Here is a 16,569-nt window from a genome sequence, read left to right as displayed (position 1 = left end):
GGCTGGTTGAGAGGAGATCGGTTCTGACACGCAGCCGACTTTCAGCCAAAGGCCTTATGTAACTCAGACACCTGCTTCTAGGACAGGGCTGGAGGCACAGAGATCTGCATAAAGAATGTAATTAAATCTTTCTGTCACACCGACATTCATAGGTCTGAGATGAATGGATTGGAATGAGCTGGCGATGATGGATGGTGCTACGTCCACCGTCTTAAAGGAATGGAAGTATTAGATGACACAATGAAGCTGTTAGCGTATTACCTAATCCTATATACATATCCAACATCTACAATGACTTACAGGACAGAAGCTTGGGGCCGATGAGGGTTTCTAACTAGCGTCACACTACCCCCCCCCCCCACACACACACACACTGTCCCTGGCCTTGGGTTAACCAAAGCAATGAAAGAGCCCAGTGCCAGTATTGATGTGGCTATTTCCATAGCAGCATCTAATCCAAGCTCTCTGTAGTTGGGTCAGCCCCCCCTGCTGTGGCCCCATGCCCCCCCCCCCGTGCTTTCAGCCTCACTGCCCTGAAACAGAGCTTGATACTGGGGTAAGACTGGAGTCATGCCGGGGTATTACAGAAGTATAATGCCAGGTTCCTACGCCAAACCCATTCTTCACTGGCCCATCAGTGGTTCCAAAATACATTCTGATGTCAAGATTCTTACACCACACACTCCAGGAAGCAAACCAGTCATGTGGGGGGGGGGGTCAGGATGGGGTAATATAAAGGTCAGGGGTCAGCAGTCAACACACACACACCTAAATCCCATCTGGACAGGAAGTGAGTCGTGTCTAATATTTCCTTTTAAAGTTTTATTATTTTATAACCAAATGTTGACAAAATATAAAAAAGTATGCAATGATGACAGCAATAAAATAATACACTTCAAACAAGCTGCAGAACAAAAAAGAACATTCACAATTTTTTCATTGACATAATAATATCTATCTTTTGCATTAAATACAAACAGCTAATTTGGACTAGTTTTCTATGCTTCAACCCTATTGTGAACTCCCATCACATCAACTAAATAGCAACATTAGCCTTAAGATGATGCATACAATGCCCTTGCAACATCCAAATTGCAGCAGCTACACTCATATTAATAGAAAAATAAAAGTAGTTTCAGTGGAGTGCTATGTGTGATGCATCATGTTGAACTGTCTGCTAGGGTTGTTTCAATACTACTGACACATCCTTCCTTTTGAGAAACCGCTGATCTGTAGTGGCACGATGACGATCTCTATAAAGAGGCCACTTCATAGAGGTAAGGCTGGACTTCAGGCTAATCAAACTGGCCTGTGGGTGGCAAAATGCTGGATCACAAACAGCAGTGACAACATGCTTTTAGAGTCCTACTTGACGTAAATATTTCAATAAGCTCTACAATCTGGAATTGTAAGGGGGGGAGCAGCTTTAAGACCTGCAATTACAGAACAAACGACTTTCGTTTCAAAACTCCGTCCTGGCTGTTGTACATCAGCCCAGAATAGCAGCTCCTCTACTGCAGCTCCTCTAGATGAGTTTAATGCCGGGAGGATAGGGGCACCGCATCAGACCTGGATCCAGCCTTCCACCTCAGACCTGCAGGGATCCAGCCTTCCACCTCAGACCTGCAGGGATCCAGCCTTCCACCTCAGACCTGCAGGGATCCAGCCTTCCACCTCAGACCTGCAGGGATCCAGCCTTCCACCTCAGACCTGCAGGGATCCAGCCTTCCACCTCAGACCTGCAGGGATCCAGCCTTCCACCTCAAATCTGAAGGGATCCGATCACACACACTCTGCTGACACTCTGATGACAAAAGTGGGCTACATAAGGTCCTGCAGGAGTACAAAGTACAGTGGAGCCATCTAGCAGTGTGAGCCTCAGATATGGACCCATCTAGCAGTGTGAGCCTCAGACATGGAGCCATCTAGCAGTGTGAGCCTCAGACATGGAGCCATCTAGCAGTGTGAGCCTCAGACATGGAGCCATCTAGCAGTGTGAGCCTCAGACATGGAGCCATCTAGCAGTGTGAGCCTCAGATATGGAGCCATCTAGCAGTGTGAGCCTCAGACATGGAGCCATCTAGCAGTGTGAGCCTCAGACATGGAGCCATCTAGCAGTGTGAGCCTCAGACATGGACCCATCTAGCAGTGTGAGCCTCAGACATGGAGCCATCTAGCAGTGTGAGCCTCAGACATGGAGCCATCTAGCAGTGTGAGCCTCAGACATGGAGCCATCTAGCAGTGTGAGCCTCAGACAACTGTGTTTCCTATAGCATGAGAGGTGGAGGATGATGTCAGAGGAAGGGGACCAGAGAGGAGATCAGGGTGGGTGGAGTTTTGCCAGAGTGCTGCTCGCTGCATTCTCAGGGGGAATGTGCAGAGTGGTTTCACTGCTGGGCTGGGCTGGCATTGGTGATGGAAAAAAAACATTTAACTTCAAAAACTCGACAGGCACATTCTTACATCTTAGAGTCTTTGCAGAAATTAGAGTCACCAACGTCACTTGAATAGTTTGAAGACTGGGAGGGGGGGGGGAATGTATGTGTGTGTATGCAGATGTATGAGGCTGTTTGTGTTGTCAGTGTGTGTTTGGATCATGGGGCATGATAGGGGGGTGGCAGGATGGCGGGGGCAGGAGGGGGGGGTTTAGACACTGGGGGAAGGCTGGGCCTGGGGGTTGGCAGCAGGTGTGGCTTGTCGGGGCAGGGTGTACATGGCTCCCAGGAACTGGTCTGCGATGCGGCCGGCCTCTCGGAGCCCGCTGAGCAGAGCCCCGTGAACCGTCGCCGGGTAGTTCCTGATGGTGTGTTCTCCGGCAAAGAACAGACGAGGAACAGGCTAAGGACGGGAAAAAGGGAGAAAACGACAAAAATCATCATCCCACTCATAAATTTGAGCGTTACCATCAATCAGACATGTCAACATCAAAACAAGTAAAAACATCTGGATTGGGATTGGCTGGTCTGGTCTTTTTCTAACTCTGGTATGGTCAGATATTGTGGCTTGGCCTGGATTGGTTCACACATGCTCTGGTGGTTAGAGTATGAGACGAGCCAACAGAAAATATACTTCTACAGCAGCTCTGCATGGCGTGGGCCAATATGGGGCCTTCTGATTGGTCCAGAATGATGGGGCGTTGGGTTTACTTGAGGCTAGGGTCTGTATGAAGCAGCGCTGGTTAGAAGGCTGGACCCCACTACTGACTAGGAAGCAGCCAATGTCTCTGTGTCACAACTACTATGAAGAAGTGGAGGTTATAGTGAACTACCAGTAAACTACTATTAAACAGCCAGTAAACTACTGTTCAACTACAGGTCAACTAGTAGTAAACTATTATTAACCACATTATTATCATACAGAGGCATGATGGGGCAGTGTGTGGGAGGACAGTGACCAGGAGGACAGAGACCAGGAGGACAGTGACCAGGGGGATAGTGACCAGGAGGACAGTGACCAGGAGGACAGAGACCAGGAGGACAGTGACCAGGAGGACAGTGACCAGGAGGACAGTGACCAAGAGGACAGTGACCAGGAGGACAGAGACCAGGAGGACAGTGACCAGGGGGACAGTGACCAGGAGGACAGTGACCAGGAGGACAGTGACCTAGAGGACAGTGACCTAGAGGACAGTGACCAGGAGGACAGTGACCAGGAGGACAGTGACCAGGAGGACAGTGACCAGGAGGACAGTGACCAGGAGGACAGTGACCAAGAGGACAGTGACCAGGAGGACAGTGACCTAGAGGACAGTGACCTAGAGGACAGTGACCTAGAGGACAGTGACCTAGAGGACAGTGACCAGGACAGTGACTAAGAGGACAGTGACCAGGAGGACAGTGACCAGGAGGACAGTGACCAGGAGGACAGAGACCAGGAGGACAGTGACCTAGAGGACAGTGACCAGGAGGACAGTGACCAGGAGGACAGTGACCAGGAGGACAGTGACCTAGAGGACAGTGACCAGGAGGACAGTGACCAAGAGGACAGTGACCAGGAGGACAGTGACCAGGAGGACAGTGACCAGGAGGACAGTGACCTAGAGGACAGTGACCTAGAGGACAGTGACCTAGAGGACAGTGACCAGGACAGTGACTAAGAGGACAGTGACCTAGAGGACAGTGACCAGGAGGACAGTGACCAGGAGGACAGTGACCAGGACAGTGACCAAGAGGACAGTGACCAGGAGGACAGTGACCTAGAGGACAGTGACCTAGAGGACAGTGACCAGGAGGGCAGTGACCAGGAGGACAGTGACCAGGAGGACAGTGACCAGGAGGACAGTGACCTAGAGGACAGTGACCTAGAGGACAGTGACCAGGAGGGCAGTGACCAGGAGGACAGTGACCAGGAGGACAGTGACCAGGAGGACAGTGACCAGGAGGACAGTGACCAGGAGGACAGTGACCAGGAGTACAGGTGGGGTGAGCGCTCACCTGAGAAGCCCCTGGGATCGTGGGGCCGGGGGTGATGGGCTGGGCCATGAGGTCATAGTCGTTACCGGAAGACCCGGCAGCCACGTACGAGTAAGAGCCCCTCGCAAACGGGTCGGCACGCCAACGAGTCACCACCGTCTCCTTAGGCTGCCATGGCAACAAGCACACACACACACGTTGTTGAGTTTCCATGTGGATGTGACTGCCCAGAAAACATAAGCTGTTATAGATTTCCACAGCAGACCGAGATGCATGCTATTTCATTTTGTAGGAAATGCAGCTGAATGATTGATGTGACTGGTGGTTTGGGATTGGACTCCAGAATGTGGGTAGTGGGTACACACACATGCAAGGGGGCAGAGAAAGCACACACGTTTGTCACATGCTTCTTGCACACAAGAATACATGATGCAAACGTGCGTACACACACACACACACACACACACACATATACCTGAGGTACTGCGCTGCTTCCGAAGATGCCCTTCAGGATGGCGAGGCAACGCCCCACGATGACATCATCACTGATGTTCTCCATGATGCCTGCCGCCTCCCCCGCCATCAGAGCCAGCAAGATGGGTGCTGGGAGGGGACAAAAAGCACACAAGTAAAATATGTGGTCAGTTTGTGCCGAAGGTCCAGCTTTAACCTGACATGTGAACCAGTGCAGGAATGCTCCTCACCTTTGTAGAGGTTCCAAAAGAGAAAGAGCTCCCCCCGGCTGGCCGTGGTGCTGCCCACGTGGCCAAACAAGTTCACACTGGGGTCCCAGAAGACCCGGTCGAAACACAGCACCACCTACAGGCAGGAGGAACATGCAGAGGCCGGATCGTAAGACATGAGAACATCAGGCTCTGGTGCCTTGCAGGGGTCTGACCTGCCTCTAGACAGCAAATGTAAGGACTTTTCAATCCTGTTTTAATACCACGTTAGCTATGGAGGGTGCACAAAAAGCACTGCCATTAAGGTGAGCTGGAAGGAGACAGGAGTCAGGTTGTGTTATAACCTCAGTGTGATTATGGTCCTGAGGCAGAGTGCCCTCTGCTGGTTAGAACATGGAACACACAGGTCACATTGCATAATAATGCAGCATTCTGTCAGCTGCAGCAGCACTCGGAGATAAAAACACACACTGCAGTGAATGATACTCAGCCAGGAAGAGAGGGGGTGGGGGTCAGAGAGAGAGAGAGAGAGAGAGAAAGAGAGGTTGTGGGGGGAGAGAGAGAGAACAAAAAATAGAGGTAGGATGAGGTAGAGATGGCTCTAATGTGATTACTAACACATTGCCAAATCACTAAACAACATGCAAGAGGCTCTCAAACTCCCTCTCCATTCGTCCCCCCCCCTTTTCCCTCCCTCCAGATGATGTAAAACAGAGAGTGGAGCTACCATCCTCGGGGCTATTTCAGGAAGAGGTAACCTTGTTCTGTGGACTGAACACTGGTTTATGGTTCCTGCCGTGTTTGCGTGTGCATCTAATGATGGGAGTCTGTGTGTGTGTGTGTGTAATGCCATGAGCCCATTTGGAGTGCATCCACTTCCAGAGCGGACTGATGTGAAGGTCAGGCTCCCAGCTCAAGGACAATGCCGCAGCAAGGACATCTACCATGAGCAGACCCAGGGCGTCCTCGACACAGCAGCCAATCAAATCCTTATCTCTCCAGAGAGAGACACACTCACAGAGCGAGAGAGCAAACGAGTGGGAGACAAAGAGAGAATGTGAAAAGGGAGAGATTGAGGGGGTGGAAGTGAGAGAGTGAACGAGAGAACGGGGAAATGTAAGGGAGAGTGGGGGCGGTGTTAGAGAGAGAGAGATAGAAAGAGGGCGAGCGAGAGCAGGAGAGAAAGAGAGAGATATAGAGAGACAGCGAGTACGGGAGAGAGAGAGCGTCCGGTGTACCTTGTTGAGGTTGCCGAAGCCCATCCTCTGGATGGCGGCGGTCTTCCACTCGGGTAGGGGGGGCACAAACTGCACGGCGGGGGGCTGCTGCTTCATCACCCCCAGGGGGAGGGTGCACAGCACGGCGTCACACTTGTAGATGAACGTCTGGGTGGTGGAGCGCGTGTTCACTGCGATCACCTCACATCCTGGGAGAGGACGAACACAGGAGAGGGGTCGGAGACAGAGAAAGGGGGGGGGGGGGGCTAAACTGAATACTTACATTCCAGGATTTTAATGTATTACATGTTTCAATATTTGTACATCATTTTATAGATATACTTCATTTTCGTATCTGAAATATTCTTATGTTCAGCCCAATCTTTCCGTGGCAGACTACAGGGCCCAGCTAGCCCCTGCCGCAGGGAGGAGTGTTCCTACCGGAGGCCGTGTAGCGGACCTGGCGCACCGCCGTGTTGAGCTTGATGTCCAGGCCCTCGGCCAGGGCCACGGGCACGCACGAGTAGCCGTTCCTCACCGTCAGGTGGCTGCCCGTGAACTCAAAGTCATCGTCCTGGAGAGAGAGAGCGAGAGAGAGCAAGAGAGAGAGAGAGAAACCTCAGTGCACGGATCCACACAAGATGCTGTGTGGTTTTTTTTGTTGCCGTTTCCTCAACACGTGTATTTAATGTACTGTGCTGTCATGCCTGGGTGGGTGGAGCCCAGGGGAGGAGACAGGGGATGTAAGCCACAGATCTGGAGGCTGCTTCCTGGAGTCTGCTAGTGTACAGTGACCTGGATAAGCTACTAAAATGCTGTCCTCTGTTTGCTCTGGCTGTGAGTCTTCATGTAGAGTTGACATAGCCTTACAAGGGTGGTGGTTCGAATGTTGACTGAATAAATGATAGCTTGATGGGAACCTTTACACACAGTGTGCTCATTACATCTAGCACCGTGGCAACACATTGTCAGGTACAGATTACACACACCACAGAAACGATGAGACCTATTTAAAAATGTTTGTATGAAGGTCACGATGTGGGTAGGGCCTACCTGGTCCCAGTGTTTGAGTGACAGGGTGGACAGAGGCGTGGCGTTGGCAAACTCGAGGTTGGCAAAGTGCCAGTCGAGGATCTGCCTGTCCCTGGACGACAGGTACACATCACTGCGGAGAGAACACGGAGGGAGAGAAACAAAGTCAAAACAAGTGTGATGGGTATTTGGGGGGGGGGGGGGAGGGGTTGCTGATGCTGGTGTTACCTGGGCGGGTTGGCCTCCAGTTCCTGCAGCTTCTCCTCCAGTTTCACCTGCATCTCCACCAGCTCGTCGTACTCCTGCAGGGGGAGAACAGCGAGGTCCTGGGGTCAGCTAGACGACCCAGCGGAGCGAGGCCGTGAGGGGGGCTGACTCGCCTGTCCCACTGTGGCCCCACCTAGCCCTGCAGCCAGCTGAGACAGCTACTCAGGTCCACACACGCAGCAACTCTGACGGGAAACCCATAGCCCTAAGCTACGGCTTCCCTGATCTGACACACACACACACACAGACTAGACCCACACACACACACAGACTAGACACAGACTAGACACACACACAGCTCCCAGACAGGGCCCGAGTCTCTTTACATGGTCACCGACCACAAGGCAGTACCATGTCAGACACCAGCTGTCCTTAAGCTGCTTGCCGGCCTTCCGTACAGACAGTATAGTGATGCGTCAGTGTGTGTGTCTCAGAAGCATGCATGTGCGCACACACACACACACACACACCTATCCTTCAAAGCCAGCGTCCACTCTACTGGCTCACTCTTACAGTAAGAAAATATTGCATCAATTTCTGTATTTTCTGCAGTAGAATTCACCAGCTGCTCTTTATTAGTGTTGATTCTCTGAAGGACTTCGTCATAGAAAAACACCTCAATAATCACCCAAACTGGGTTCAGTTCTGGTGTGATTCAAAACACACACATTCAGTAATAACCATAACACTTCAAATTGAATCACACGCTAGTTTGGGCTCTTATTGTCCTGGCTAACACGTCAACCAGGAATTCAACCATGGTGGAGTCCACTGTCTCCCTGAGTCTCAGGGCTTGGGGAAGTGTGGGGTGGCGGTGGTGGGGGTTAGAGAATCCCAAATCCAGGAGAACCAAGTTTTGTTTTGGAAAAAAGGAAGCAAGAAAATGTCAGTACATCCGTGTAATGTGTGGTTGTAACTGCTCGCAGCATGAAGACGTTTTTATGGGAAACCAAACAGAAGGTGATGAGGGCTCTCGTTCCGTTTTCCTCCTGGTCGTTACAAACCATTTCACTGAGAACATTATGACCCTGCATATCTCACTCTTTCCAGCCCACCCTGTCAACCTTGTTCCCTCCATCCTTCTCTCATTGACATTCTACCGACTATACATCTACGTATTCCACTCCGACCCTACGTCCTGTCATCGACCCGTGAGGGAGGGAAACGACAGGACGTATGGGTGGGTAAGAGTGAGATAGCTACATGTGTGAGGGTGAGGTCTGACAGCGGTTGAGTGGCGGTTACCTTGCAGAGGGCAGTCAGGTCGCGGTGCTTGCTCTTCACCAGGAACTCTGCGGTGATGTCTCGGGGGGGTTTGACCTCGCTGGCCTCCTTATACTGCTGGTGCAGCTCCTTTACTCTCTCCTTAGTGGTCACCATCTGAAGGAGAGAGAGACACAGAGAGAGAGGGAGGGATCGAGGAGAGGTGGTTAGTAACGAGTGTATCCACCACGTGGCCGGTCCACCAGAAGTCCAGGCTGTGCCCGAGGGGGTCAGAGGTCATGGTCACCTTGTTCAGCAGCTCTTTCAGGTCCTCCTGGGTCTTCACTATCTTCTTCCAGTGCTCGATCTGCTCGTCCTTCACATGTTTCTCCTGCAGCCTGCACACCAACGCTTTGATCAGGCATCAGACAACAAACAATGACCATGGATTGGTCTCTGTGTGTGTGTGTGTGTGTGTGTGTATTTGTCCCCCCCCGTCAAACTTACTGTATAACCACCTCCAGGGCCTGGCCCAGGGACACAGGCTTGTTGTTGAGGAAGTTGAAGTCCAGCTGGTGGCTGAGATAGGAGGTAGCCTCCAGCAGTCGGTTAAACTCCTGCTCCACCATCTCATCCTTCTCCTTGGGCACCTGCACAGCCCGGGCAACACAGTGAGATCGAAAACAAGCGCACCAATGGCTGTCAGCCTTAACCTAGCGCCATGCTGTCTTCATGCTCTACCAACCAGCACATCACACTTTATATCTTGAGCCATGCTAAGCTGAGCCACGCTAACACTTACACTAGACATCAAGAAATAGCAGAGCCCTAACAGATTAGAGCAGTTTGTCTGTGAGGGTTTTGGTTGGCTATACCTGTAATATACCATACATTTAACTAATAAAAGTACCTACTATACATAATATAGTGTCAAATGGTGTGCAATTGATAGAATGAGAAACATGTCAAGTAGGACGTAAATAAACCAATACATACACTTGTGCATCGTTCACCCTTTAGAAGTAGCAGGAGGGGTAGGGGAATAATGCAGAGAGAGGAGGAGAGAACGTTAGGCAAGCACGTAAACAGAACCATAACTCAGAGACACCGGTTTACACAATGCAAACAATAACAATAGGCATGACTCAATTAGCTTTTTCCTGTGGGGAGAAACCAGTTGCATGTGTGTGTGTAACTCCGCCGCTGTCGACCAGCCTTCAAGCTCAGTGGAGAAGGCCGGACAGTGACCCCAAACATCCTCCCAGTGTTTACTCCAACTGTAATGGTATTAAGAAGCAGCTCCGGTCTGAGCTGGGGAGAGGAGGGGGGGGCGCGGCTGCTATCGATGACACGCTAGGCCAAGCGGCTAACTAAACCCACCCTCCATTTTGTGCAGAGCAGGAAACCCCAGCAGGACTGAGGGCGGACGGGCGTGAACAGGCCCAGAGACGCGACACGTCTGCTGCAGGATATCTCTACATCTACAGCTGGAGGTCAACAGCACACAGGGGCTGGTTCACTCAGAACTAACGGCGGGCCAGGCCTCAGAGCTCCATTCAGATCATGCAAATATATTGTAGCGACTATGCATACAATGATCTGCTAAATCAATTATGAAAAAAAACAACAACAAAAACATGTTATAATTTCCATTTCTATTTTCCTCTCCGGAATGATAAGGACGGTGTCTGATTCCTCCTGTGTGGCTGGTTGCTTTCATATTGTGATTAGTAGACAATTAGCAGATTCACCTGCGATGCAACTCACTAGTGCAACTCATCATTTCAAGATGCTCGCTCATCTTCCTCATCAGACACACTCAATCGCCGTGCTTTTGGGGTTCATTCAGATGGGGGCTCGTTCACACAGACCCGCCCTCTGGATGTTCCCGACCTCAGGGCCAACACCAACAGTCCTTAAGATGCTACACGCAGATACACTTTAAAGGAATCTTGTAGCAGGGTCTATGGGGCCTACATATCAGTGTTTATGGTGATCTTGTAGCAGGGTCTATGGGGCCTACATATCAGTGTTTATGGTGATCTTGTAGCAGGGTCTATGGGGCCTACATATCAGTGTTTATGGTGATCTTGTAGCAGGGTCTAAGGGGCCTACATATCAGTGTTTATGGTGATCTTGTAGCAGGGTCTAAGGGGCCTACATATCAGTGTTTATGGTGATCTTGTAGCAGGGTCTATGGGGCCTACATATCAGAGTTTATGGTGATCTTGTAGCAGGGTCTATGGGGCCTACATATCAGTGTTTATGGTGATCTTGTAGCAGGGTCTATGGGGCCTACATATCAGTGTTTATGGTGATCTTGTAGCAGGGTCTATGGGGCCTACATATCAGTGTTTATGGTGATCTTGTAGCAGGGTCTATGGGGCCTACATATCAGTGTTTATGGTGATCTTGTAGCAGGGTCTAAGGGGCCTACATATCAGTGTTTATGGTGATCTTGTAGCAGGGTCTATGGGGCCTACATATCAGTGTTTATGGTGATCTTGTAGCAGGGTCTATGGGGCCTACATATCAGTGTTTATGGTGATCTTGTAGCAGGGTCTATGGGGCCTACATATCAGTGTTTATGGTGATCTTGTAGCAGGGTCTATGGGGCCTACATATCAGTGTTTATGGTGATCTTGTAGCAAGGTCTATGGGGCTACAACAGTGTCAGTGTGGTCTGTACTTACGGCCTGCCCGTTGGCTTCATAGAGTGGGCACTTCTGCTTGATCTTCGCCAGCTCCATGTTAACCTGCTTACTGACCACAGCCATGGGGTTTCCTCCTGAAAACACACACACACACGCCACAGTGAGAGAAAAAACAACACACAGTCTGACAGCAATGTAGCATATGTGTCTGACAGCTGATTTGTATGGGGTGATTTTAAACCAAAACTGGATTTATGGTGGCCAACACTGCCCCCTGCTGGTCAAAAGCAGGACACTGGGTCTCTGTGTGTGTGTCTTACCCAGTCCAGTTACCACCATGGCCCCCAAGTCCGCTACGTAGTTGCCCTTTCGGAATGTCGCCACCCTCCCTCCGACACGATCCTGTCAGGGTGAAACACGCATGTCAGGCTGTCACTTTTTGTGTTTGTTATTTGGTATGTTAATAAAGTTGAATTGTATTTGTATTCCATGGTGCATCATCTCCTCACCCTGGCCTCCAGCACAGTAACATCCATCCCAAAGCTCTGCAGCTGTCTGGCTGCAGCCAGGCCAGACACACCTCCTCCAATGATAATCACCTTCCCTGTCTTCTTGGCTGCAGAAAGGAGGGGGGCACAATGATGAAAATATAAAATCAAGAATATTCCAGCTTTAAAACAGGCAGGTCTTGTTTGAAGGACTACTTGTATCGGCAATGTACTGACATGACATACAAATGTAATTATTGTTTAAACTCACTTGGTAAAGGCTTGACTCTCTTATAGATGCCAAAGTTGATGAGACCGTGTCTCTCCAGGTAGCTGTGTATCCTGTGAACCAGTACTGTATCGCCTTGGAAGGGCACACAGAACAGAGGTATAGTTCTGGACCAAGGAATTGTTTTCTAAGTCCTATGATTATGGTAGTTCCCATGTAGGACAGTAGTCCTGACAACTGAGTTGGGTTACAAAATGTACCAGAAATAACAGGACAGCATGGGAGTCAGGCTGCTCTAATGCAGCGTCTTTTCTCTACTGAGAGTGTGAATGTTGGACTCACTGTTGTAGGGGGCTTCAAGTTGCTGTAGCGTAGCCTCGAATGTCAGTTGGATCTTAGGGTTGTCAAGCCAAAGTTGGAGCTGGAGCACAGTAAACATAACCCCGGGTTTGAACAAAAGCAGAGCTATTGGTGTGTGACCGTGTCAGAGAGAGAATGTGAGAGTGTGTGTGTGACAGAGACTGATAATGTGTGTGTGTGTGTGTGCATCCTCACTGTGCGGTTGCGGATGTACAGGAAAACTTTCTGAGTCTGCTGGGGGCCGCTGATGATGTCGGGGAAGCAGGCGGCCTCCTGGGAGGTCATGCGGTCGTGGGGGAGTCGGCTCTGAAAGGCGGCCCCCTCAACACCTGAACACACACACACACACACAACCTTTAATGTACGCATGAGACAAGACCCTTTATATGCATATCCTCAGGATAGTCTACTCCAACAGGTTATGTCCCTGTCACCCTATCATCCTGCCTGCCTGTCACCCACTCTGACCTGACGGCTCCTCAGGCTCGCTGTCATTGTCCTCCTCCACCAGAGGCGGGGGAGGAGGGATGACTTGTTTGCGCTCCTTCTCGGCTTTGGCGTTCCTCTCCTCCTCCGAGTAATATTCGTCCTCAGACAGGTTAGCCAGGCTTTCGTCCATCTCGCGGTACTCCACCTGCAATAATAAGCACAATAAAAGCGCCATTAAAACCTCGTTCTGGCTCAGCTGGGTGGAGGTCCATGGTGGAGCTCCCTCTGCTTCCCTGGCGGAGGTGGGCAGGTGGTGCTTCACTGAGGATGAAAGGCCCCAGACTCTTGAACACCTAGGAGCGGGTGAGGAAAACTCAGAGAATCATCATATTACACAATTCACTATGATGCAAGTGTAAAATGAATCTTAAGTATTCCTAGTTTCCTATCAATTATCCTGTTCCAAGTTTTTAGGTAGTAAGATATAAATCCAGGGCAAACTGACACACGTCAGAACGTTGTACTCAAACAACTCAACACCGAAAACATGTAAACTAACTTAATAATCAATCCTACATCATCCTGACTTTTTTTCCCCTGTGCTCTTGACTCAAAAGCTACTTTGTTATATTTTTAAGGGACTCAAACTTTCCTATCTAAGTATTAGGGGCACCGAAGATATAAGATACTTACTTTCGCTCGCTTGCGGCGGCTGGTTCGACGGACTTCCGCCGCATCCTGGTCCACCCCCCCTGGACCGGGAGGGTGGGGGAGCGGAGGCCCACCTTGCTCCCCACTAGGGGAGGCCCGCTCCTTCTTCTTGACGTCCATGGGGCCAGGGGCGGAGGGTGGGGGGCCAGTCTGAGTGCTGGAGGCCTGGGCATCTGGTGCTCTCTCAGCACCCGCCACAGAGGAGGAGGAGGAGGAAGAGGAGCCGGGGTCTGACTTCTTACTCGCCAGCATCATGGAAGAAGACAGAGGCCTCTCCTGGAGGAAGGAAGACAGATGTGAGACTGTGAGTAGTCACTGTCCCAGGGGTTTACTTTGGAAATGTTGAGATGCTTGAAATGTGAACGTTTAGAAACAATATTTTTGAGGCACAGGACTGTTGAAAATGATTTCAATTATTTTTTTTATTTACATTGATCTTTTCAAAATATGAATGGGGATGAAAAGAGCATGAACGAGCTGAAGATATTTTATGCAAAAGTTCCATCATGGCCCACCCGTATTGCCCATGAACAGTGTCAGTATTCAACAGTACTCAACAATACCAATAACGTCTTAAACCAAAAATTGTACGTTTTTCTTTTTTCTTCTATAGAATAGACTGAATAAACTGATTAATTATAATGAAAAAACTATATGTAAATCTTAAGAAAGATTATGTTCTGCTTTTATTCCCATGTTATATATATATATATTTTTTTTTTTCATTTCTTCTCCTTTTTCTTTAAAGCCAGGGGCTTTTGACGTTGCACCTGCAGCAGTTTCATTTGAATGGGACCAGTGCCTGGCTCTGGTTGGCTTTGAGGATGCACACAACAACACAACAATCAAGCAGCCTGGTAGATACGTTGTGGCAAATATGCACATGATGGAAAATGTATGAGGGCTCCATGGTAGATTGACCTTGTCTTGTTTTACCCATTTCTCCGAGCACCTGGTTATATCCATTCAAACACTAAGAAATAAAGACAGAATCAGAAATACGGTTGATTGAACAAAAGCTGGCAGACCAAGTGGAGTAACGTCAGCCCGTCACAACGAGAGAAAAATATTACTACCTAGAATAGATAAGTGTATTTATGTCCAGCTAGTTAGATAGCTCTAAGTAAACTACCTACGATTGAAATATACATCAAGATTCATCTAACCAATTATAACTGAGTTAACCAATGGCAGCTAGGGTATATAACGCATAGTTGGCTTAGTTAATTGGTTTCGTAAGGAAAGATGTCGGACGGACCAGGCAGCAAATGCGCTAGCTAGCTTAGCTAGGCTCGCTAAGAGCTAACCGGCCAAATCAATCGTGCAACCCCTAAAACAATAAATACATATTATGTGTGCCTATGTTCAAAACTGTACCTTCTTATGTTTAATAGTCTGTTGTAGTCTGCGATATGAGGTTGTTTAACTAGCTAGCTCAGTAGTGTCGTAAAGGTAGCTACAACGGTAGCAAGCTAGCTAACTAGCTAACAATGAGACTCGACCCCCCAAGCCAGCAACATGTACTAGACACAGCTACAGCTAACCAGAAGTCAGAGGCAGCTGCAGTCAGATTCGTTAGCGTTATTGCTAGCTGGTTAGCAAGCAAGCCAGAAACCGACATTGCAGCAATGCGTTAATAAAATGGTAAAAATATATCTACAGAATTGTGTGCATATACTAAAAAATAACTGGTGATTTTATTTAAATAACGACTCATATTACCTCTAGATCTTCGCACTTGTCAACACAAAGACAGCTTTCGGCTGTGTCCTCTCTGATTCTCCGCTGATTGGACAAGGAGGAGATCTACGCCCCAAAAAATGAGCAGTATGATTGGTTGCACTCAATGTCAATCCTAAAAGAGGGCAACTCCAGTGTAGCCTTGCAAGACTGTCTGGGAAAGTTGTTCCAAGCTGATAAACCTGCACTTTTTGGTGTCGAGTTATATACGAATATATGTATCGAATCGTGTCCAGATGCCATTTTTTGCAGAGGCTCTTAATCCTTACCTTAACCTTGCTGTGCACAATTGCAGTACCCGCTGGTAGCACATGGGTAACAACAAAAGTCAGGACTGCATAGACTGTTCAAGTGCTGTTCACTGCAGTCTGACATTTATTGCTATTACACACTTCAATTCAAACCCATGGTTTTTAAAGCAGGGCACTTTTATTTTATTTTTATTTTTTTGGGGGGGTGGGACTGCAAAACGGCATTTTTTTGTTCAATGTAGCACGATTTTTGTGCTCTGACACAATAAAAATAAAAAATAAAAAATCGTGTCCGAGCATGAAAAAGCATGATAGACTACAAGGCTGACACTATAACGCTTTGTTGGATTGGTAAAAAAGTCCCTCCAAAAGTAGCAATATTTTATAATTCAAAAAGTGAAAAAAACGACCACAAACTTGCCTTATTCTCAGTCCGAACAGACGAAGTCTCTGTTTTCCCATGCCGCACTAGTGCAGAGACATCATCAGGCCAAAAACGTAAAAATAGCCTAGATAAATAAAATAGCCTAAATAGAAAATAGCAGAAGCCTTGTGACAACTGTTTTGAGATCCAGCAGCACCTTCTCATAAAATGCAACCAGTTTCTTATGACTTAATTTAATTAAAGATTGAATAATGATATAGCATGTTATAACAATATCTTTAAATGCATGCACATAGAAGACTGTTAGACTATTGATTGCTGATGCAGTGGGAGCCTACAATAGGAATTGGTTTAAAACGTTTATCTGCTGAACTGAAATACCAGTGAACGCTGCATTTACAGATATCAATAGATAAATCTGTGCAACATGAACCAGTCAAAAACATTATGTAGTTCTTTAATTATCCTGTGGAGGGATTTGTTCAGTAAAAGATCGAAAATAGTAGAC

At 48.6% G+C, this 16,569-nt stretch overlaps 1 protein-coding gene across 3 annotated transcripts; it reads right to left on the bottom strand.

Annotated features, from left to right (window-relative positions):
- Positions 1–807: 807 nt before the first annotated feature.
- kdm1a (lysine (K)-specific demethylase 1a) lies at positions 808–15,460 on the bottom strand. 3 transcript variants are annotated; one of them, XM_084677315.1, is made up of 22 exons: positions 15,408–15,460; positions 14,607–14,658; positions 13,668–13,961; positions 13,014–13,182; positions 12,741–12,874; positions 12,528–12,606; positions 12,228–12,320; positions 11,978–12,084; positions 11,789–11,870; positions 11,508–11,602; positions 9,811–9,828; positions 9,322–9,464; positions 9,122–9,212; positions 8,857–8,991; positions 7,573–7,646; positions 7,366–7,477; positions 6,754–6,886; positions 6,334–6,521; positions 5,117–5,231; positions 4,888–5,015; positions 4,434–4,580; positions 808–2,838 (listed from the first exon to the last, which is right to left on the bottom strand). In XM_084677315.1, exons 2-22 carry the CDS (start codon positions 14,649–14,651, stop codon positions 2,647–2,649), a joined length of 2,574 nt encoding a protein of 857 aa, XP_084533441.1. In that variant the 5' UTR covers positions 14,652–14,658; positions 15,408–15,460; the 3' UTR covers positions 808–2,646. The 3 variants fall into 3 exon arrangements, with proteins under 3 accessions (XP_084533441.1, XP_084533454.1, XP_084533450.1); XM_084677328.1 differs by having other exon boundaries at positions 13,014–13,179; XM_084677324.1 differs by lacking the exon at positions 15,408–15,460 and adding an exon at positions 15,063–15,204.
- Positions 15,461–16,569: the final 1,109 nt, after the last annotated feature.

This window comes from Hypomesus nipponensis, chromosome 3, assembly GCF_054491055.1.
Source record: "Hypomesus nipponensis isolate SF chromosome 3, ASM5449105v1, whole genome shotgun sequence".
NCBI classification, from domain to species: Eukaryota; Metazoa; Chordata; class Actinopteri; order Osmeriformes; family Osmeridae; genus Hypomesus; species Hypomesus nipponensis.
This window is presented reverse-complemented; position numbering and strand designations above follow the sequence as displayed.

Bases quoted from the DNA above. Each gene is read 5' to 3' on its own strand.
- kdm1a (XM_084677315.1), bottom strand. From the start codon at position 14,651: ATGGATATAACCAGGTGCTCGGAGAAATGGGTAAAACAAGACAAG. The intron at 12,321-12,527 runs GTGAGTCCAACA...TGCCCTTCCAAG, and splicing joins ACTTGAAGCCCCCTACAACA to GCGATACAGTACTGGTTCAC. The intron at 6,522-6,753 runs GTAGGAACACTC...GTCCTCTCCCAG, and splicing joins GGTCCGCTACACGGCCTCCG to GATGTGAGGTGATCGCAGTG.